At 31.0% G+C, this 19,101-nt stretch overlaps 1 protein-coding gene across 10 annotated transcripts in view; it reads left to right on the forward strand.

Annotated features, from left to right (window-relative positions):
• Nucleotides 1-19,101, forward strand: part of Rbp6 (RNA-binding protein 6) — a 410,061-nt gene that overhangs the window by 303,123 nt on the left and 87,837 nt on the right. For all 10 annotated transcript variants that reach the window (XR_016192063.1, XR_016192064.1, XR_016192061.1 and 7 more), the window contains one exon: nucleotides 18,513-18,561. Coding sequence is in view for 6 of the 10 variants with exons in the window: in XM_089229288.1 (XP_089085414.1) it covers nucleotides 18,513-18,561 (49 nt within the window). In the remaining 4 variants the exon portion in view is untranslated. The remainder of the gene's footprint in view (nucleotides 1-18,512; nucleotides 18,562-19,101) is intronic.

The raw sequence follows: 19,101 nt of genomic DNA on the forward strand, positions 1-19,101 counted from the left end.
AGACGATATAGCATATGGAAGGGAAAAACTTCAATCATCATTATTATAATATAAATAAACAAATTTAATCGTAATAGATATTTTGATAGTCGTCAAAAATATTATAGGTACCGATCAAATAATGAAAATTTTCGCTACGCTAACCGTACATTTTTAGCACGCTATAGTATTTCGCTATATTATAAGGCGACGCTATACGTCAATCGCTACAAATAAAGTATCGTACTATTATACTGTAGCGTCGCTACAATTAGCGTGCTACATACCTATTACGAATGGTATAGGTATATTTAATACTTTTTATTGTTTTATCAATTTCGTTCGTATGTTAAAATGTGCAAAAATAATTTGTGTTTGTCTCCTGCTCCTTGTCATCGAAAAATTCGACCTAATCATCGTAACGTTTACTGTCTATCGTGTGCTCGTTGTATATAAAAGAATACATTAGGTAGCATAGCAACACCCTCCTGAATAAACGTCCTCATCATACTATCTATTATTTGTTGTAGGATTTAACTGCTGAATACATTTTCAGTTTTTACTCAGTATAATAGTGTAGCCGTGGCGCTAAATTAATATATCATTAAATTACAGTAAATCATATTTCAGATTTTTCGCTATTTAAAATTATTGATAATTTAATGTTTTAGTTACGTTTCGATGGTCTGTTAAAACTTAAAATCAAATTAATTAATCCGTTTTTAAATTCTATACCTACTAAAATTTTATCGTTGCATCTGTTATGACTTATGACGTAAAGTTTATACATTCTTAAATAAATAATCAAATTTTATTATTCATACTATCGTCCTATCTCCTATAATAGTGTAATGTTGTACACTTATACTGAACTATACTATATATTGTAATATTATCAAATGTCTATATTTTTTTACTACTAACCTAGAGGGCGCCACAATTTTTATATCGTTATTTTCTGTCAGTATAAAACTATGATTATTGCTGGGACTGGTTAGAGTATAAAATATATTGTTGAATACCTAGGTTTAGAGTAATCTATCTTTGTGATAACGAGTCTGTTTTCGTTTTTGTTTTGAGAACTACCCGATAATACTTATAAGTACCACATTGAAATACATTCTATATAGATTTTTTTCGTGATATTTGCAGTTGGTATGTCCAGAAATGTCATTTTATTTAATGACTTATGTATATAATACGTTGTAATATGCTATTTATGCCTTTAATAAAATGCACCATATTATAATAATATAGCTGCTATTATAAAAATAATCAAAATGTACAGAAATGAGAATTGGTGCACAATATTATTGTTACAATTATTTTTTAGAACTATTATAAGAGTTTTCGCATGTTAAATTAATTCATTAAATCTAGATATGTATTTTACATATTAAGGGAACATAATTCTATTATGTAAATAACTGCTATTTTAAGTGTTTTGAAAATGTGCGTTTTAAATGGAAATTGTTTATATTTGAATGTTAATTCTAAACTTCCATTAAATTAATGTTTAATTTTATTTTATTTGTCGGAGTAAACGTTAAATTAATCTAATTGCTAAAATCGTAGACATTCGTGAGCATTTTGGCATCTTTAATAATAATTATGAATTTAGTCTTGTGTATAATACTGTGCTGCAGTTTTATTTCAATCTATTACTTGGTGAATAAAGTATAAAATATAGGTGGATAGAACTCAGGTAGTCAGTATTATAATAGCACAATAGAATTTACAATTGTAGAATAAAGTATGATATAAAATGTTCTATGGACTGGTAAAATGGTCTACAGACTACAATAACAGGTTATACAGCTGTAGCTATAATATAAAATTATAATATGTTTATTGTAGGTTTTAGTTCTATAATATTTTGATACTATATCGGAAGTAGATTTTTTTCCTATTTTTCAAGTAGAAGTACACTAATGTAACCATAATTTGACTGATCATTTATTAAATGTTTCCACGTGATATTATTTATGGATTCGTATTCCAGAGTCAATTTACAATCATTTAGACAATTATACGCACGGTTTAATTATGAAAAACTCAGTGGTAATTCGCTAATCTTTGCGTCGATAACTGCAATACTATCTAGTAATCATAGATCGTACATTGTTAAAAATTTGAAAAATTATACCTAACCTTTATATTATTATTATTAATTATTATCATTCTTGAATGCAAACGGTTCATGCTATTCTGTACACACTCGCATTATTTTATAAAATCCGCATATAATTATACATATTATACTCGATGATCGTCGTTCTAGTATCGTTTTATATTATTATTATCACCATGATCATACTATTATTTTCTGACACATCGTTGCCCACCGTATTTCAGAAAAAATAATAATATATTCATATATTATAATATCGGTATGTAGATATTATAATAAATCAACGCGAATGCCAACCAAGGGCCCGACGGCTTTTATGGGTAATAGGTATCATCTATATACACGAAGATTTCTCTCATCGCATCATAAACGACTTTCAAGAAGAATGTTTTAGAGATTCACAAAACAGCATCACGAATACCTTTCCATCACATCGGTGGTTGTGATGTATACGGATCGTTGCGTATAATAATAGTATACGGGCGCCGTGTGTAGGTATTTTTGTTATAATGTGAGTGTGCGAAAAATGCTTCCACGCGTTCGGGGTAGACCATAAATCATATAATGTGTATAGGTTAGGTTAGGTATCTGGTATATATATATATATATATATATATATATATATATATATATATATACACACATTACTGGGTACTTTGGCGTTCTTACAGGTGAGGAGGTGTGAGCTAAAGCGACGACTACTAATATCTCGAAGAAATCGTGCAAACAACTTGAGAATTTCGTAGATAGATATTTATGGTTTTCGAAAAGCGATTTTTCTATATATTATTAAACCTACCGCTAAATCATACATTTTTTTGTTTACTTTTCTGCATTGTTTAGATATTTCCGATTCCTCCGATCAAATTACATTGTTTTATCTATAAGCTGTTATGCCTCTACGCATGCGTTCTGAATCTTTACTGTATTATATAATGGAAATATTATTACGTTATATTCATTTTAAAAGGTACATTTAATTCGTTACATCATTTTACTTTGCAATATTATATTATATCTAATGCTTACATTTCTCGGCTATTCAATAATGTACAGCCTGAATGAATGTTTTCCGTGGTGTATAATAGGTACCTATATAATATACACTGTCGGTCGCTAGCTGAGTCATCGATTTCTTGGGTGGCGCGTGCGATGACCGCTATTTTTCAACGCGCGAAACCAACACTTTTAAAGTTTTTACCGGAACCAGGCGATAACCGGACACGCAGGTGAGTTATGGCGCTTAACCGTTACCACATGTAAAGTTACAAATAGCCAGAGCACCCTATGGCGCGCGCACGCGCACACACATACATTTGAGCGTTCGACCCTTACACGGTACAGACACCGGCGAACATTAAACCGGAAACGGGAATATATTTTCCTGTTTAATCCTCACACACATCGCATACCCATAGCCCATAATATAGGTACTATCTGCTGCCGTCTGTGTACATACATACCACTATTCTAGGTCCAGGAGCGGGGGGGGGGGTTGTAAACGAGCATACTTGCAACCTCTAGCTGCGTAATCTTATATAATGATATATGTATACAGAGCGAACCTCAACCATTCCGTTTGCGTATTACGTTAAACGCTGAAGTGGTAAAACGATACGCGTAACGTGCAAGTTACCTATATAATAATATACATAGGTATAGCCGTATTATATAGTTAGGCATCGTATAATATTGCGGATCAGACTTACGCGTGTTTAAACCTATTTATTTTATCTCGCCTACTCGAATGTATAAATCGAGTAAATACTACTCGATGACTTTTCAATTAGCAGAGAATATCGTGGTTACTCACTCATCACAAGTAGGTATTTTAAGTATAGACATTGCTGCAATAGTACCTACCTATGATCGGTGATTGCTTTACCGGACTGCTTGGACTTGTATAACCTCAAAGGGTTTCCTAACACAATCATTCAGAAGTAATGTAATAGTCATGTGACATGATGTACATATATTTAGTATTGTTGTGCATTATTATTGCTTTAACGCATATTCATTCTTAAATAAGTAGTATATAATATATTTTATACATTGCATATTGTATTGAATCTGCAATGTTTATAATAAAATTATTGTAGCCAATATCAGTATTGTGTGTTTGGCTAGGTTGCATTTATTACAATTATTTATATTAATTCAAAGTAAAAAATTATATTATTAATTATTATCCATGTAGGTATATATTTAATTTTAACATTGGAGATTCTCATCGTTATATAACTGCTTCTAGGTATTATATTCAATATAATAAACACAAACACACATATCATATAATAAATAAATTCATAACAAAAAGATAATATTAAAAAAGAGACATTTTTGAATTATTAACTGTTGAGATAAAACATTTGACTTAAAAAAAATGTATAAAAAAAATGTAAAATATTATATTTTCTTTTTTATGTATTCTAAAGATAATATTGGTGATACTAATAATTTAATCCTCAAGTACTGAAATAATTCATTTTTTTTACAGTAAGTCATTCAACTGTTCACTGCAATGTCATATTTATCTCATTATTTTCTGAAGTATTATTTTTAACCATAACCAATTCGTTAATAAATATTTGAGTCTGTTGAAAATAATCGTGCTTATACCATGGTAGGTACACACAAAAAGTTGGTTTGAAGGATAAAAAAAAATGAAAATGATGTAAAATACAAATAATTTAATCCGTATATTCCATATTTTGTTCTTATTATCTTAACAATCATTATTGTTGATTATTATTGTTATCATTATTATCGCCAACGAATACCTACTTTGCACTTACTACGATATACAGTAAAAAATGTCATATTAAAAAAAACTCTGTAGTGTCGTATAAATTGGTTTTGGATTGTTGGTTTAATTTTATTACGCACTAAATACAATAATATACGAGTAATATGGTACTAACGGATGTATAGCGGTAGTGTAATGGTAATGGTAATGGTACATGAGATAGTAAATGTTGATGCCCTGAGAAGGTCAAAATATTCGGGCCATTCCAATTATTCCCGGTTTCGAATATTCAATGTTAAACCTAATTTCCCAGAGTTCTATAAACTACCATTTCTCGCTCCCCCAGAACGACGCGTTCACGCTAAACTTTCCCTGTTCTTGCGCCAATGTTTATTGCACATAACATGTATCCACCCTTGCGAGCCTTACGATATAATTTCCGTAGTGTGTTTCGCGTAACCGAGTCGGGCCCGCAAGGACTTTGGCCGTTCCGGCCCGAAACTTCTCATCTAAATAGTAATATAGTAATTCTCGTACTGTTTGCCGGAAGTCGTGATCATTTTGAGGTAAATGACAATTTTGTACCTGTAGGCATCGCCGGGACAAAAGTGAAACAATAATAAACATTTTTAGTACACACTATATTTCGCACCAGTGAGTAAACTTGAAAACAAAGCATAATAATAAAGTTCATAGTTGTGACAAATGTGTATGTATATGCAATCAAAGCGTAGATCCCTATTTTTTTTTCAACCACTTCTTAAAATTCGGCGAGTTATGGAAATATTAATAATAATTTATTATATGATAGCGACGGACGAGCCGTGTGTATAGTTGTTTAATTGTTACCTTTATTTTAAATTCCAATAATAAATTGAATAAATGATGCTGTTTTAAAATCACATAATAATAACAATAATAATACAATTTTTACATCATACCTTACTATACATAGTGGATTTGCTTGAGTGCATTATTTATATTTTATGTGCGCGTGTGTAAAACGAAACATGACCTCGTGAGATTATAGTCAGTGGTGGAGAAGCTCTATGAAGACAAACTTTGATTGTTGTTCGACGGTCAGAGAGATGATAAAAACTTGGTTTCTTTAAAAGCTTTTTCTAATATTTTGAACTCAGACGGTGGATCGGAAAATACAAAATGTTAGTTTTAGTTTTATATAAGTCATCAAATGTCACTAGAAAATCATCTTTTGTATAAGAGCATAATATAGAGAAAAAAACACGCGGAGAAATAAAAATAATTGTTAAAATATTATAAAGAAAACAGTGGTAGGTATTGTGTTTCAATGCGCATAGTATTCTTAAAAGAATAATGATAATTTTTTATTTTTATTTGTCACATTTAAAAGTGGGTTCCAATAAATAGTATTGTGGTGCTGTGTGGTGCGGTGTGGTGCGGTCGTACGTTCAACTGCGGAAACACTCTGAGTGTACGTACCGGCCAGTGTTGTTAGCTTCTGGATGGGTAACCACTCGAATTTTAGTTACAAATCTTGCCACATATACTACATGTATTTTGAACAAACCGCCCCCCCCCCTAAAAACAGTTAATGACTATAGTTACTGTTGCTTATGAATATAAAAAATAAATAAATAGTATTATATATATTCATAACTTCATAAGTATTCAATATTTTACTTAATATTTTAAATTTATATATATTTTGTAAGCATTAATTGAATATTATCTTTATTTGAGTAAAGGTAAATGTAATAATTAACACAAGGTCTGTACAATGCTAGTTTCATACTTAGGTAGTAACGGTTTTTTTTAGCGTTTTGAACAAATTGAACAGATAACCTAAACTGACATAACCTTAAAAATTCCGTATAGCTACTAATAAATTTGCATAAAATATGTTTGAAAATATATAAATTTTTGTGTTTCGGGCGTATAGTTTATTTATGTGAAAATAAAGCAATAAATGTATATTCGAGGTGTGAAACATATTTTACTTAACGACTTCGCGTAATCAACGTGGGACTGTACTAATATGTTAATACAAAATTATGCATGAGCAAATAGGATTGTAATGGTCGGGGGAAACCCAAACATAGTTTTACTTCGGTGTTTTTTTTTTTATCATTATTATTATTATTATTGCTCTTTGGAGCTGTTGCTTTGGGGATTATTAAGTTCATTTGAACAGCGACAATTCACCGAAATTTATTCGATTGTATTGTTTACGCCAATGTAGAATATAAAACATTCAGGGGAAGTGTGTTTTATGCAAACGAGTACTTTTTTGTTTTGTTTTATATTTACGCCAGGTTTTAACCACTACTTGTCCACTGAAAATGAATTGTTGTTTTAAGTCTTTATCCGCATTTGTTTTCATAGGCGAAACACACAATGCGTTTCCCGTCATTTTTATTTAAATTTTCAAACTTTATCCGTCCATCTACAATACACCATCATGGAGTAAAATATATATAGTGGTGGAGTGAAAGAGGATTTCGATTCCGTGTGAGTTAGTTCTAGTGCACTCAAGAGTCAAATAGTTCGTAGAGTTAATTTATAGTTCTCATTATGTATTTAAAATTAAGTTTCATTGTATTTAACTAATCCGGTTTAATATAATTATTACTTGAATTTAAACGTTTTTCCATTGGGCCTATTTAAATTTAAGAATGTGGGATTAAAGTTTGAGTTTTAATTGTAAATAATTTCATTATTACCATGAACATCTTTCCTTATCGACTTTGCCATTCGTCAAATGAAATTGTATCCTTAGACAGGGTTTAAGTTATTTTAATCTCGTTATAGTATGAAATCACTTTGACTTGGTGACAGGATATTATGATTAAAAAATTTTAAATTGTTAAATAGAGTTTATAATTATGTAAATACATTTTATTTGGTGTGTCTAGTATTTATTTGAACTCAGGTATAATATATTTTGACTATTTTGAAACATACAGTACAGTATGTATTATTATTGTATATGCGCGTATTATAGAATCAATGCCATTCGATGGTACATGAATACATATGAATATTATATCGTATTAAGTACCTACTAATTTTGGTTATATGATACGGTTTATAATTTTCCAATCATTGTTAACAATTTATGTTAAATATAGCGTATGTATTATTCTTTAATATTGTCAATATTAGAACATTATATTATTTTTATTATAATATGGTGGAGTTGGCCGTTTGGCGTAGAAGGTTGAAACAAAGTCGATAATGTTGGTAACGTCTTATCGTACGTTGATCTTTAGATTGAAACTACAGAGAAAGTTTATGACTTTATAAACCTATTGGATAAATATATTTAAAAAAAAAAAACCATACAAATTTGTGCTATCGGGAAGATATTTATCGACTGCCTGCAAAGAACGTCCATTTTAGTTTTTTCTTGGCAATTTTCTTAGAAGTATATGAGTAATGTTCGTGATGGAATCGAAATTCTGACTTTGACAGGGTTCGCAGTATCTATTTGATCGTTTAAACGTTTGTGTTGTTGTTGTCTTCAGAAAGTCTTCTTCGCGCCGCGCTGCCGTGAGTAATATTCGGCCAACTGAATAGTCTTGTAGCGAATAAATAGACAGTGGGCGCAATGGAGAGGTTAGGGGTATTGAAACTGGTAGACAGCCACAAGCGATGATGAGCCAGTGGAAACCGTATAGTCGTCGAAGGGGTTAGCTGAGATAAAAGAATAAACGGCATTCACTCGGTCTGACACTAATGAGGAGGGCAAAACTTTGTCGGCAGTGTTGGTGGTGGCAGTGTAGTCTGTCACGGAATTGCGTCGGAAAATTGCAAAGCGTATATAAGGGCTATGAGATGAGATGACAACGGGGAGAGTACTAGGGGGTGCACCATCATCGTGCGAAACGCGTCGTTGTCGTTGTCAAGTCGGCTGAGTGCATCGTCAGCAGGAAAAGCTGCAGTGGCAGTAGTGGTAGCAGCAGCTGTATACGTATATATAGTAGTTATAGTAGTAGTAGTGACATGGCTACCATCACTTTATATAGATGTACTACACCCCTGTCCATAATAATAACATTGCACTTTAGACTTGCGTATCTCTCTTGTTCGGCCCCGCATCGACTTTATCGTCGCGAATCCTACCGCTGCTTTCGCTACCACTCCACTTATCTTTGCTCTACGTCTAATCAACTCGATGAAACACACGCACACATTATTATAATATGCAATATATGCACATGGACGGTACACTCACACGTGCACCCTCCATAAGAGCCAAGAGCCTTCAGTTTTTCATTTCATACCTATATTTTTTTCATCATATATATATTTTTTTTTTTATAACTCTTGACAATATATACAGCTACTCGCTTGAGGTGTATATTTCACTTATGAGAGTTGCACGAGTGTAATTCAAAAACCGCAATTTTGTCACGAAACGATTATAATTATTTTTAATTTTTAAATTTCAAAGTGCTAACATATTCCTACTCCACGGAACTAAATTACTACGTATAACCAACTAACACTTATTGGAGATTTTTTATTATTATTGCCACCCGATAGTGAAATATGCATGTACCTCGGCTATTTTAATTACTTAAATCCGGCGTGATAATAAGATATTTAGTCATATTAATTTTTCCGTTGAAAATGTTTGTAAAAAATAGGCTTATTTTAAAACGTGATATATATTTTGGCCACGGTTTGGTGTAAAGAATTAATTATTTACTGAAAATTATGTGATTTTAATTTAAACGCATTTTAAATAAGCACCAATTTGCAATAAAAATCAAAATCATATAGCAGTATAATGGGAAACATAAGGGAAATTATTGTATTTGTATCTAATTTCCTATTATGCTATGGTTGGTGAGGCGTCCGGCGAATATAAAACCGGGACAATATATTTGGTTGTGTCAGAAGTGTAATTAATTAAACCCGAAAGGCCAGGAGTCGAAAATAAGCATAGATTAGCATAGTAATGACGAGGTTTTATCCCCTGTATAGAGCCATGTCCACCACAAAAGGGCTACCTCTGACAATGATCTCGGTCCTAAAAGCAAAAGGACATAACACCCTCTCTTTACTTTAACATTATGACGTGTTGGTGGTTAAATCTTCCGTCCAAAAGATAAGTGATTATGAAAGGAGAACGCGTGCATGTTAATATAGCTTGTATAAATAAATGGCGTAAGTCTTGATCGTTGGCTGCCTGTCGTTATAGTGATGTATAGTACTCCACCACCCTCTTTTTCGCACAGTATATAAACATAGAAATTAATGCCAGAATAGTTTGTGGTGTCGAATATAAGTAGTTTGAGGTTAATAATTGAAGCCAACCAGCTAATTCTCATCAATACGACAAAATGCGAGAAATAGGCGAGATAGATATCTAAAATAAATACACGAGAGTTGTATCGGTCGATTTACTTTAGAAACAAAAATGTCCTAACAATTTAAAAACGTATGTTTGAGTGAATTGATTATAGGAATTAATCAAAAAAATATCAAAAGACTTCGTGAAAGATTAATTATTGAGATAAACGATGCACATGACTTTAGGAGTATACATAAAATAACTATTTCCCAAAATAAATTGTAGTATAGCCAGTATAGGTAGTATTATAAATTGCTTGGAATACAAACACGCGAGCATTCCTAAATCAATTTCTTGGCGTTCCAAGGAAAATAAGCGAGCTTGCAATGAGTGGAGGCGGAATGTACCAAGTTTTATTAAAAACTCTAGATTTTATGTTAAAAATTGTATTTTGGAATAAATTGCTTTTGAACGGCACTGGTTGAGAATATATATACTACACTGTGCAGTATGTAGCGGCTGCGGCAATAGGAGAAGCAGCTGGACCATAATGCGTGTCGTGAAATGTGATTTTTCCGGAGAGAGGGGAAACGTGAAGAAAAAACTTCCGAGTGTAAAAAACCGTGAAAATCCTCGGCGCATAGTCCGGGCGGGTGGGCGAGGCCGCAAGGGTAAACGCAGTGAGCGTGCGGATTGAAATCAGTTACAGTCGAGCGTAATATATTCAGACGGCGTCTGAAGAGTTTGCAGAGAAATGTGACGGACAGAAACGTAATTAATGATGCCCGGACGACAACGACGACGATGGAATCATTACTAATAGGTACTAGAAAGGGTGTGCGTGTGTGGTAGTCGAGTACGGAGAAGGGTTGTTTAGATGGTTGAGCGGCTGTTGTCAGTTGCAGTGGTTAGACAAAACACGAAACCGTGTCCGGTTGAAATGCCGCACTTGTGCGAGAGCCCGTGACGAAATATTCGGCGCGAGGAAACACGAAAAAAGAACGAAACATGGAAATTTCTCCCGAGGGTAATATTGTGTGGGTTGGCGTAGTAGAGACTGTCGTTGACCGGTGGGCTTTTTTAAGCCTACGAGTTTACACGGAATCCATGCTGGTGCAAAATAAAAAATAAAACAATACATAACATTGTAATATATTTTAAACAATTCAGGGGTCGAATGGTAACGATAAGGCTTCCTTGTATACGCGTACATAAACGAAATGTCGTTGTTTCTAAATACAATTCAGGTCAACCGAACATCATTATAATAATGTGTAGGTGATGTTTACAGTTCAACGCAACGTGGCAATGACCGTCTGCAATAGCATCAAATAATATTGTCGTGTGCTCCTGCATGTGCGTCGTACTAAAATAATTATATTAATTTTATTTAAACGAATATTCAGAAAAATATTTTTCATTTTTCTTTCACTTTATTGACGCGTGTCTTGAATTTTCCGTGTACCAATAACACTAAACAACATAATATTAAGTATATAATTAACAAACTTAAAATAATATCAATATTTTTTCTGCTGCTTAAATTTAAAATGTGTAATATATTATACAGTCGTTGGCTAAACAAAACACTTAATTAAACATTTGAAAACCTTCTACGTAATACGTAATTGGAAGTGATTTGAGTTTGGCGATTATTTGCATGAGCCGATAGTAATTTTTGATGATAGTATACAATTATATGTGAAAAAGAGTGAAACATTGTCAACTTTGTTTTATAGAATTCCCAAACGCATTTGGTAATTGGAGATTTCTATTGCTTTTGTTTTTGTTTTGCCTTTTTTTTCGGAAAAGGATATCGCTTTGGGAAAACATCTAAAGGTATATTATAGTTTGGTGATAACTTGTTGGCAGAAATGAAATACAATAGGAATAGCAAATATAAGCCAGTTAAAAATAACTATATATTAGGCTCCCTTGGTAGTAAATCGACACGCAATAGTTGCTGTTGGCCTCTAAAAAGTCGTATCAAAAGTCCAACTCAGCATAACATTTATTTCTGGACTATACTTATGATAGCTAAATTTATTATTATTTATTTATTTTATTCGTTCAAACAACCATATTTGTTTATATAATAAACCTATCCATGAATGAAGTTTTTTCTTCTGTGTAACTTTCGAAAACTCATTACCTAGATTAAATCCTTTTGACACAACCACCCGCAAAATTATCCTAAAGACACCTAACTAATAATTCTGAATACATAGAAGTAAATGTGCAAACATTTAATTAATAATACTATTTACTACAAAAATTTATTGTCCAGGTTAACTAATTGTATTATATTTTTTTAATTATTTGTCTGATTCGTGAATTTTATAATTATTACTATGTATTACTATAATACTTAACATTCTAAATCAGAGGTCGGCAACCTTTTTAACTACATGGGCCATAATTTGTTTCAGTTTTTTTTTATGGAGGGCCGCATACAACATTAAAATATTAAAAAATATAATTTTAACATATAATACTAATATATTTACAGATAACATTAATTATATTATTATGTGTTTAACATTGCGGTTGTCCTTATTAACTAATTTTTAATTAAAAATATTAGTAGAGAAAATTTAAAAGTTTAAAAATAATAATTAATTAATTCTTGAGTGCATTTTAATATATAAATATTAAATTACTAGTGTGATTTTTGAGATTAAATTTTTCATGCCAATTCGTTTATAACCGCTTTTATTAGGATGTTGATATCCTTAAAACAGCATTCAAATGTTCATCGCTTAATTATTAACAATATTTATTTTTTCGAAATTTAAGTATTAAGAATGTCTGCTCACAAATATATGTGCTAACAAAAGCAGTAATCATTTTTTTAGCAAAACTTTTAATGCCTTTAAAATTTATATTCGAAAGACTTGAAAAAAATATTTTTAGGTCATGATTTTCTTTAAAAGCATTTTTAAGAATATCGTTGTTTTGCAATTATATGACTTCCATCTGTAAATTAGATTCAACATCGTCAATGTCAACAGAGAAAGAGTTTTGAAACAATTTTATTTTATTCTCTTGTACATAAAAATCAGAAAATCGTATCGAAAATTCTTTTTGTAGGTTTTCAATTATATTTAAAAGATTAATTTTTGTAGTTTCCTAATGTAGAGTTGACTTGGTTGATTCTAATACAATTTACAACATACAAAATGATCCAAGTGCTGTTCATTAATATGTTTGTGTAATAATTTTAATTTCACTTGAAATGATTTTATATTTAAATACATATCTAGCAACAATATGTCTTTACCTTGCAGTTTCGCATTCAGTTTATTAAATACAGTTGTTATATCAGTTAAAAATGCCAGATTAAGAACCCATTTTTCATTTAATAATTCTGGTACATTTTTACCCTTTTTTGACATAAAAAATTTTTATTTCATTTCATAAAAAACCGTTTCAAACCATATCTTTAGAATCTAAATGATAAAGTCCAATATCCAACAAATATCAAAGTAAATAATTAAATAATCTTACCAAAAGTAAAACTGTTTGTAATGCATTTATTATTTAATTTTTTTTTTTTGTGTGTGTTAAAAATATATAATTTTAGTAGGTACATTTAACCAAAAATATTTTCATAATATAGCCTAGACTAATAAATAATTCATCATAAAAAAAAAAACCATACTGTGTTAAAAATGTCTTTTTTATGTTATTTTTTATGCAGTTTGTTTTAATGATGATTTGAAAACTCGTTGTAAAATGAGTATGTAACATATTGCTTTTGCTCAGAAATCTTCCCCCTCTGTATGCATAATTAGTCTACATGTATGCAAATGACGAGCTTCATTTGTATTTTCGTTAGGATTCACATATACTTGAGTACGTCGTTAAGTCTGTTAGCGTAGTCCGAAAGAAACGACTGTTTGGCCTGACGCAAGATAGGGAAAGTGCTGAATTTCAAATTTTGAACGATTTCATGTCTGACAAAAACTGTTTATGTGTATATATGTGTTTATTCTAAACATGTCTAAAGGGTCGGACGATAAACCATGTGAGGGTAATATAGCGCACGTTTATTTAATTGCCGATATAACTTTGTGTGTCCCAAACAACCCTCACCTCCATAATGTCCTTACAAAGAAGTTAACTGTAAATATTGATAGCTCTTTCCCAAATTTCTATAGTGATCATAATCTGTAAGGGTATCCCTAAACAAAACATATTAAATACGTATAGTTCAGGAATTAATGGCGTCGACACAAGTACTTAGTCCCCAAGTGTCAGTATGGTTTTCTTATATATATGTCTAGTGAGAGGGGGGGGGGGGGTCCAAACTTAGTATTCACCAACTTTTGTTGCTCCTATCACCATCCTTTGGTCTAGCCACAATTTTCACACCGTTTTAGAATTTGGCTTGGTACCAGCAACAGATGAGTTAGGAATTAAAATTTGTGGTGGAAAAAAATTCATTGTTGATAAAGTTTTCACACTTATAAGAGTTTTTCAGACACCGGTTTTTTTCGTTATTTTTTCATACTCATTTAAACGAGTCTTGTAGTTTGACCTATAGAGAAGATTAAGCTGTTTAAGTAAGAACAGAGGTGGTAAAATACTGATACCACGGAGCACAATAAAATCGGCTCAATGGCACGGAAACTGAATGATAACGTTTTCGGGGCACGGCGAGTTACTGGCGTCAGGAACTTTGGAGACCGGATTTCCTTTGTTTTCCGGTAGAAAAATAATGTAGAAAAAAAACAAGAGGAAAATATATAAGTATAATCATTGTTTAGTGAATATAAGAGGGACGAAAAATGTGTTCACAGCACGGAAGAGATAATTTCTAGTTTTATAAAAATTTTGCAAAGGCTATCATGGTGTCCTTGGAGAATCTTTAAAATGTTCAATTATTATATTATATAACAAAATATAATCTTGTGCGTTTTCAATTGAAAGTAATCACTACCTACCCACTTTTAATAAATTTACACATTATTCTCGAGGGGTGGTACATTTCCGACCGGAGGTTACTAAGTGCAAGATACGGAATTTACCAAGTAATATTTAGAGTTGAATGTGAATTTACTGAACTTGATGAAATGAGAAATGTTGACCCTCTAAGGTAGGTATGTTAAGTTGGGGAAATATAATTTCTTCTTTATGTTTCCGTTCATTAATATGTATTTTTATAATATAGGAATTAAAGGAAATTGAGTTTGAAAGTACATTATATATATTATAATTTATAATACGCGTAACTAATGGAATTTAGTCTATATTTAAATATATTTGACGGAACGTCTATATAATAAGATAAATAATTATTAATTTAAATCGCATTCAATAATTATTTTTATGAAATAATTTTTTTTTTTCATTCGTTTTTTAGCCACTGTATTTTTCTTATTGTGTGTTGATTTATGGTTTGTATTTGAAATTATTAATTAATTAAAAATACAATTTTCATACATTATAAACTGAACCTATTACTTTATTATTATTGAGTATCTCATTACAATTACAATATACTATACATTTTTGTTCATAAAGGTAATTTTCATATTGTATCCATTACTCACACGTATCCATTTATAATTTAAAAATTATTTCAAACTAAGTGATATGTTTCGCTATGTCTTACGAAAACTTTCTCCATTGAAATATATTTTATATCTATATTATATTTATATACAATGTTTAATTTGTGAATTTTTATCTCACAATAATTATATTATTTCAACTCTTACAGTATATATTACGGAAAATATTTATCAATTCAAAAGGTTATTTTAAGAAAATACCTAAAATATAGTAAGTTATTTGGTTTAAATACATTTAATATATCTTTCCAAAATTATTTAGTGTTGATTGTTGACGTTTATTATTGACTGTTAAAATGTTAAAATACATTTAACGGTTTGACACATTTTATAAAACTTTTTCTATAGGTAATACCTAATAATATGTATTAATATTGCTAATCAGTAGGTAATTGGATATAATTAGTTTCTTGTAGTATTCCTTAATCAGATATTAAGTTACCACGAGTCCATGAAACAATTGAATAACGCATCCAAGTAAAGTTTTGATATTCGAAGTGACTTTTGTATGTGTTATTTCTTAAATAATTTAGATTTTAACTTCCAACGAAATGCAAAGTTATACGGTTGTCCCTTCTCTGTATATATATATATATGTATGCATATAAATATTATTTTTAAAGTTCCTAAATCGCGCTGGAAGTCACGATTTACATCCTCTTAAGAAAATTAAACCAATAAATTTTAAAAGTTAAACAACTTTTCTCTAGTACCTATCGTCCGTAAGCGTATTAGTGTGAATTATGAAAATAAAAAAAATGAATGCCCCTCGGCATTAAACGAGGACCGTACTTTAAATGAAAATAATTTCTTTGTAATAAATAACTCGTTATCAAAAGCACCTCTAGCAATTGGATTTTATAAATAATAATCGCATAGTGTAGTTCTCTGATTACCTATCTGTAGAATAAAAAGTAAGCTGATCATTTTAAAACTATTTATTTTGCTATGCATACACAAATTGATCTATCGATTATGTCTAGCGATTTTTTATTTATACAGTTATATGCAATATAATTGTTTGAAGAAGATCTTTTTTTACGTTTGAAAATGAAGTGTATTATATAATACCTATATTATATAAAATAAAAAATTGGCTGTCGAATAAATAATGTGTCAGTAGTTTAAACGTCATCGTTCGGCCAACGAAGCAAAAATCGTGTACTGACGGTGGGACGGAGCCGAAAATCGAACGGTTGAATGAATTTAGTCACACATTCAAAGTTTACCAAAATAAACATTTATTATAAAGTTTTATATTTTTTTCTTCCATTCTACCGAAAAGTCGGGTCAGCAGAGACTTTTGGCGCCATCGTCCACCACAGATTCTATGCCGCACACTCGAATTCACTCACAAGGCCACAAAGCTGTATGCATTTTTCTCCTCTTGTATAATATATATATATATTTTTCTTCTTTTTGATTACAGCAACGATGTTGGATGTATTTTTTTCCCCCACTATCTCTTCGCAATTCTCGGGCATGATGCTTTTTGGAAGTTTTTGACTCGTTTCACTTAACCTTTTAGTGAAGGCCAAAAGTTACTATATAATATAATAATATATTATATAGATGTTTATGGTATCTCTACACTATTTGGCATTTAATTCTCGCTTCCTTCTCAAACTTTTAAGCGTTATTTTTGGCGTCCTATTCTTGAAAATAGATACAGCCTGACAACCTCTGCAGCCAGTCGGAACTGCTGCAGCGTTCTTCCCTGTATAAAATTGTTGTAAAAGCTGTTGCGGATAGTTGGTAATTCGTCAAGTAAAATAAAATTTAGCGTGATATAATATTATATTATTATCATGTGGATGATTTTATGTCATCGAACTTTGTAAAATGTTTTATTTTATTTTCCTATTCCTCCCCGCCCTGTTCATTAGTAAACTTGGTGGCCGTTTGGCTGTGATTTATTTGTTGAGGCACTTTTGTAACCTTATTTGTCTACCGTTTATTTAGGATGCCATCCATTAACCAATTACTGTGGACGGCTCTCTAGTGAGCGATTTATTATCTTCATAATATTAGAGCTGCTGTTAAGTCATGCATGGATCAGTTTCTGGACAAGTACAAATATACATTTTTTGCATTAATACACTGTATTACAAATTTAATCGAAAATACAACCTAAAACGTGACTACATTGAGTATTTTTGAAAATAATTAAGTTCGAAATTAAAACGGAAATTGTATGAATATTACATTTAAGATTTAAACAATATAGATAGTCAGTCGTTTATGTTTGATAATATTGGCAATAAACTGATTTAGTATTATCTTCAACGTTAATTCTATCGAATGATATTTTATACTTTCTAGAGCGTTGGGTTATACAACCCAAATCGTGACTATATTTCTTCTGAATATATAGTGTGTTTTTTTAGATAAATGTTATATAAAAATAATAATATAGTCCGTGTTGATTTTTACGTATGACACACCTACGCAATTAGCAATTTTATAATAATAATTATAATAATATATATTTTATAATTTATATTAAATATAATATTATGCATATTAATGCACTAATAAACATATAAAAATTACGGTGGTAAAAAAGACTTAGTTTTTCATTACAATTCTCGGTCTAAGCCACTGTGAATTGTCGTATTATATTATTAAAAGATATTTGTATGCCCTGAAACACCAAGAATATATTGTAATATTAACCTATCAGATTTTGTAAATGCTAATACTTACAATATCACTGATACTTTTGTTTCGCTTAAGATTGCATCATGAGATTTATAATATTTTTCTCCGTGTTTAATTTTATCCCTATTTGTGTTTCAGATTGAAGACGCGATGTTAATGTTCGACAAACAAACAAATCGACACAGAGGTAAGTTTGGTTTATTTCCCAGATCTTATTATTATATCGTATGCAGGCAGGCAGGGAAAAGAAAAATTGCTATCCGTTAAGCGTTCGTATACATATATATTTTGTTTTTTGAGAGAGGAATCCAAGAAATGATTTTTTTTTATCACCGCAAAGGTTTTGGACAAAAAAAAAAAATAATAGAATAAATGGGAAGGAAAAACGTCTTCCGACAAATTTGTTGTACGTTTGATTTATCGTCAGATTTACACAACCACGTCCGATTATTGGCCAACAAGAGCAGAAATACGGTGAGAGAAAAAATATAATATTTTCCACTGTGGGATAAGATGAGGTGGTTGAATCATCGTGTGTGATAGTGCAGACGTAAGGTGAGGAAAGAAAAAACGAATATACACCCACACACACACATACACACTACGTACACTTGCGCGTGCGACATTTTCCGTTTTGAAGGCTGTGGTTGAATAATGAGCATAGTAGGGGTGCCGCCGTAAGGATGCCTATTAAGGGATGTTATACGAAGCGTCTCTTAGGGCGGTA

The sequence above is a fragment of the Diuraphis noxia genome, unplaced genomic scaffold (genome assembly GCF_037042655.1).
Source record: "Diuraphis noxia isolate RWA-SAM2 unplaced genomic scaffold, SU_Dnox_SAM2 contig0005, whole genome shotgun sequence".
Lineage (NCBI taxonomy): Eukaryota > Metazoa > Arthropoda > Insecta > Hemiptera > Aphididae > Diuraphis > Diuraphis noxia.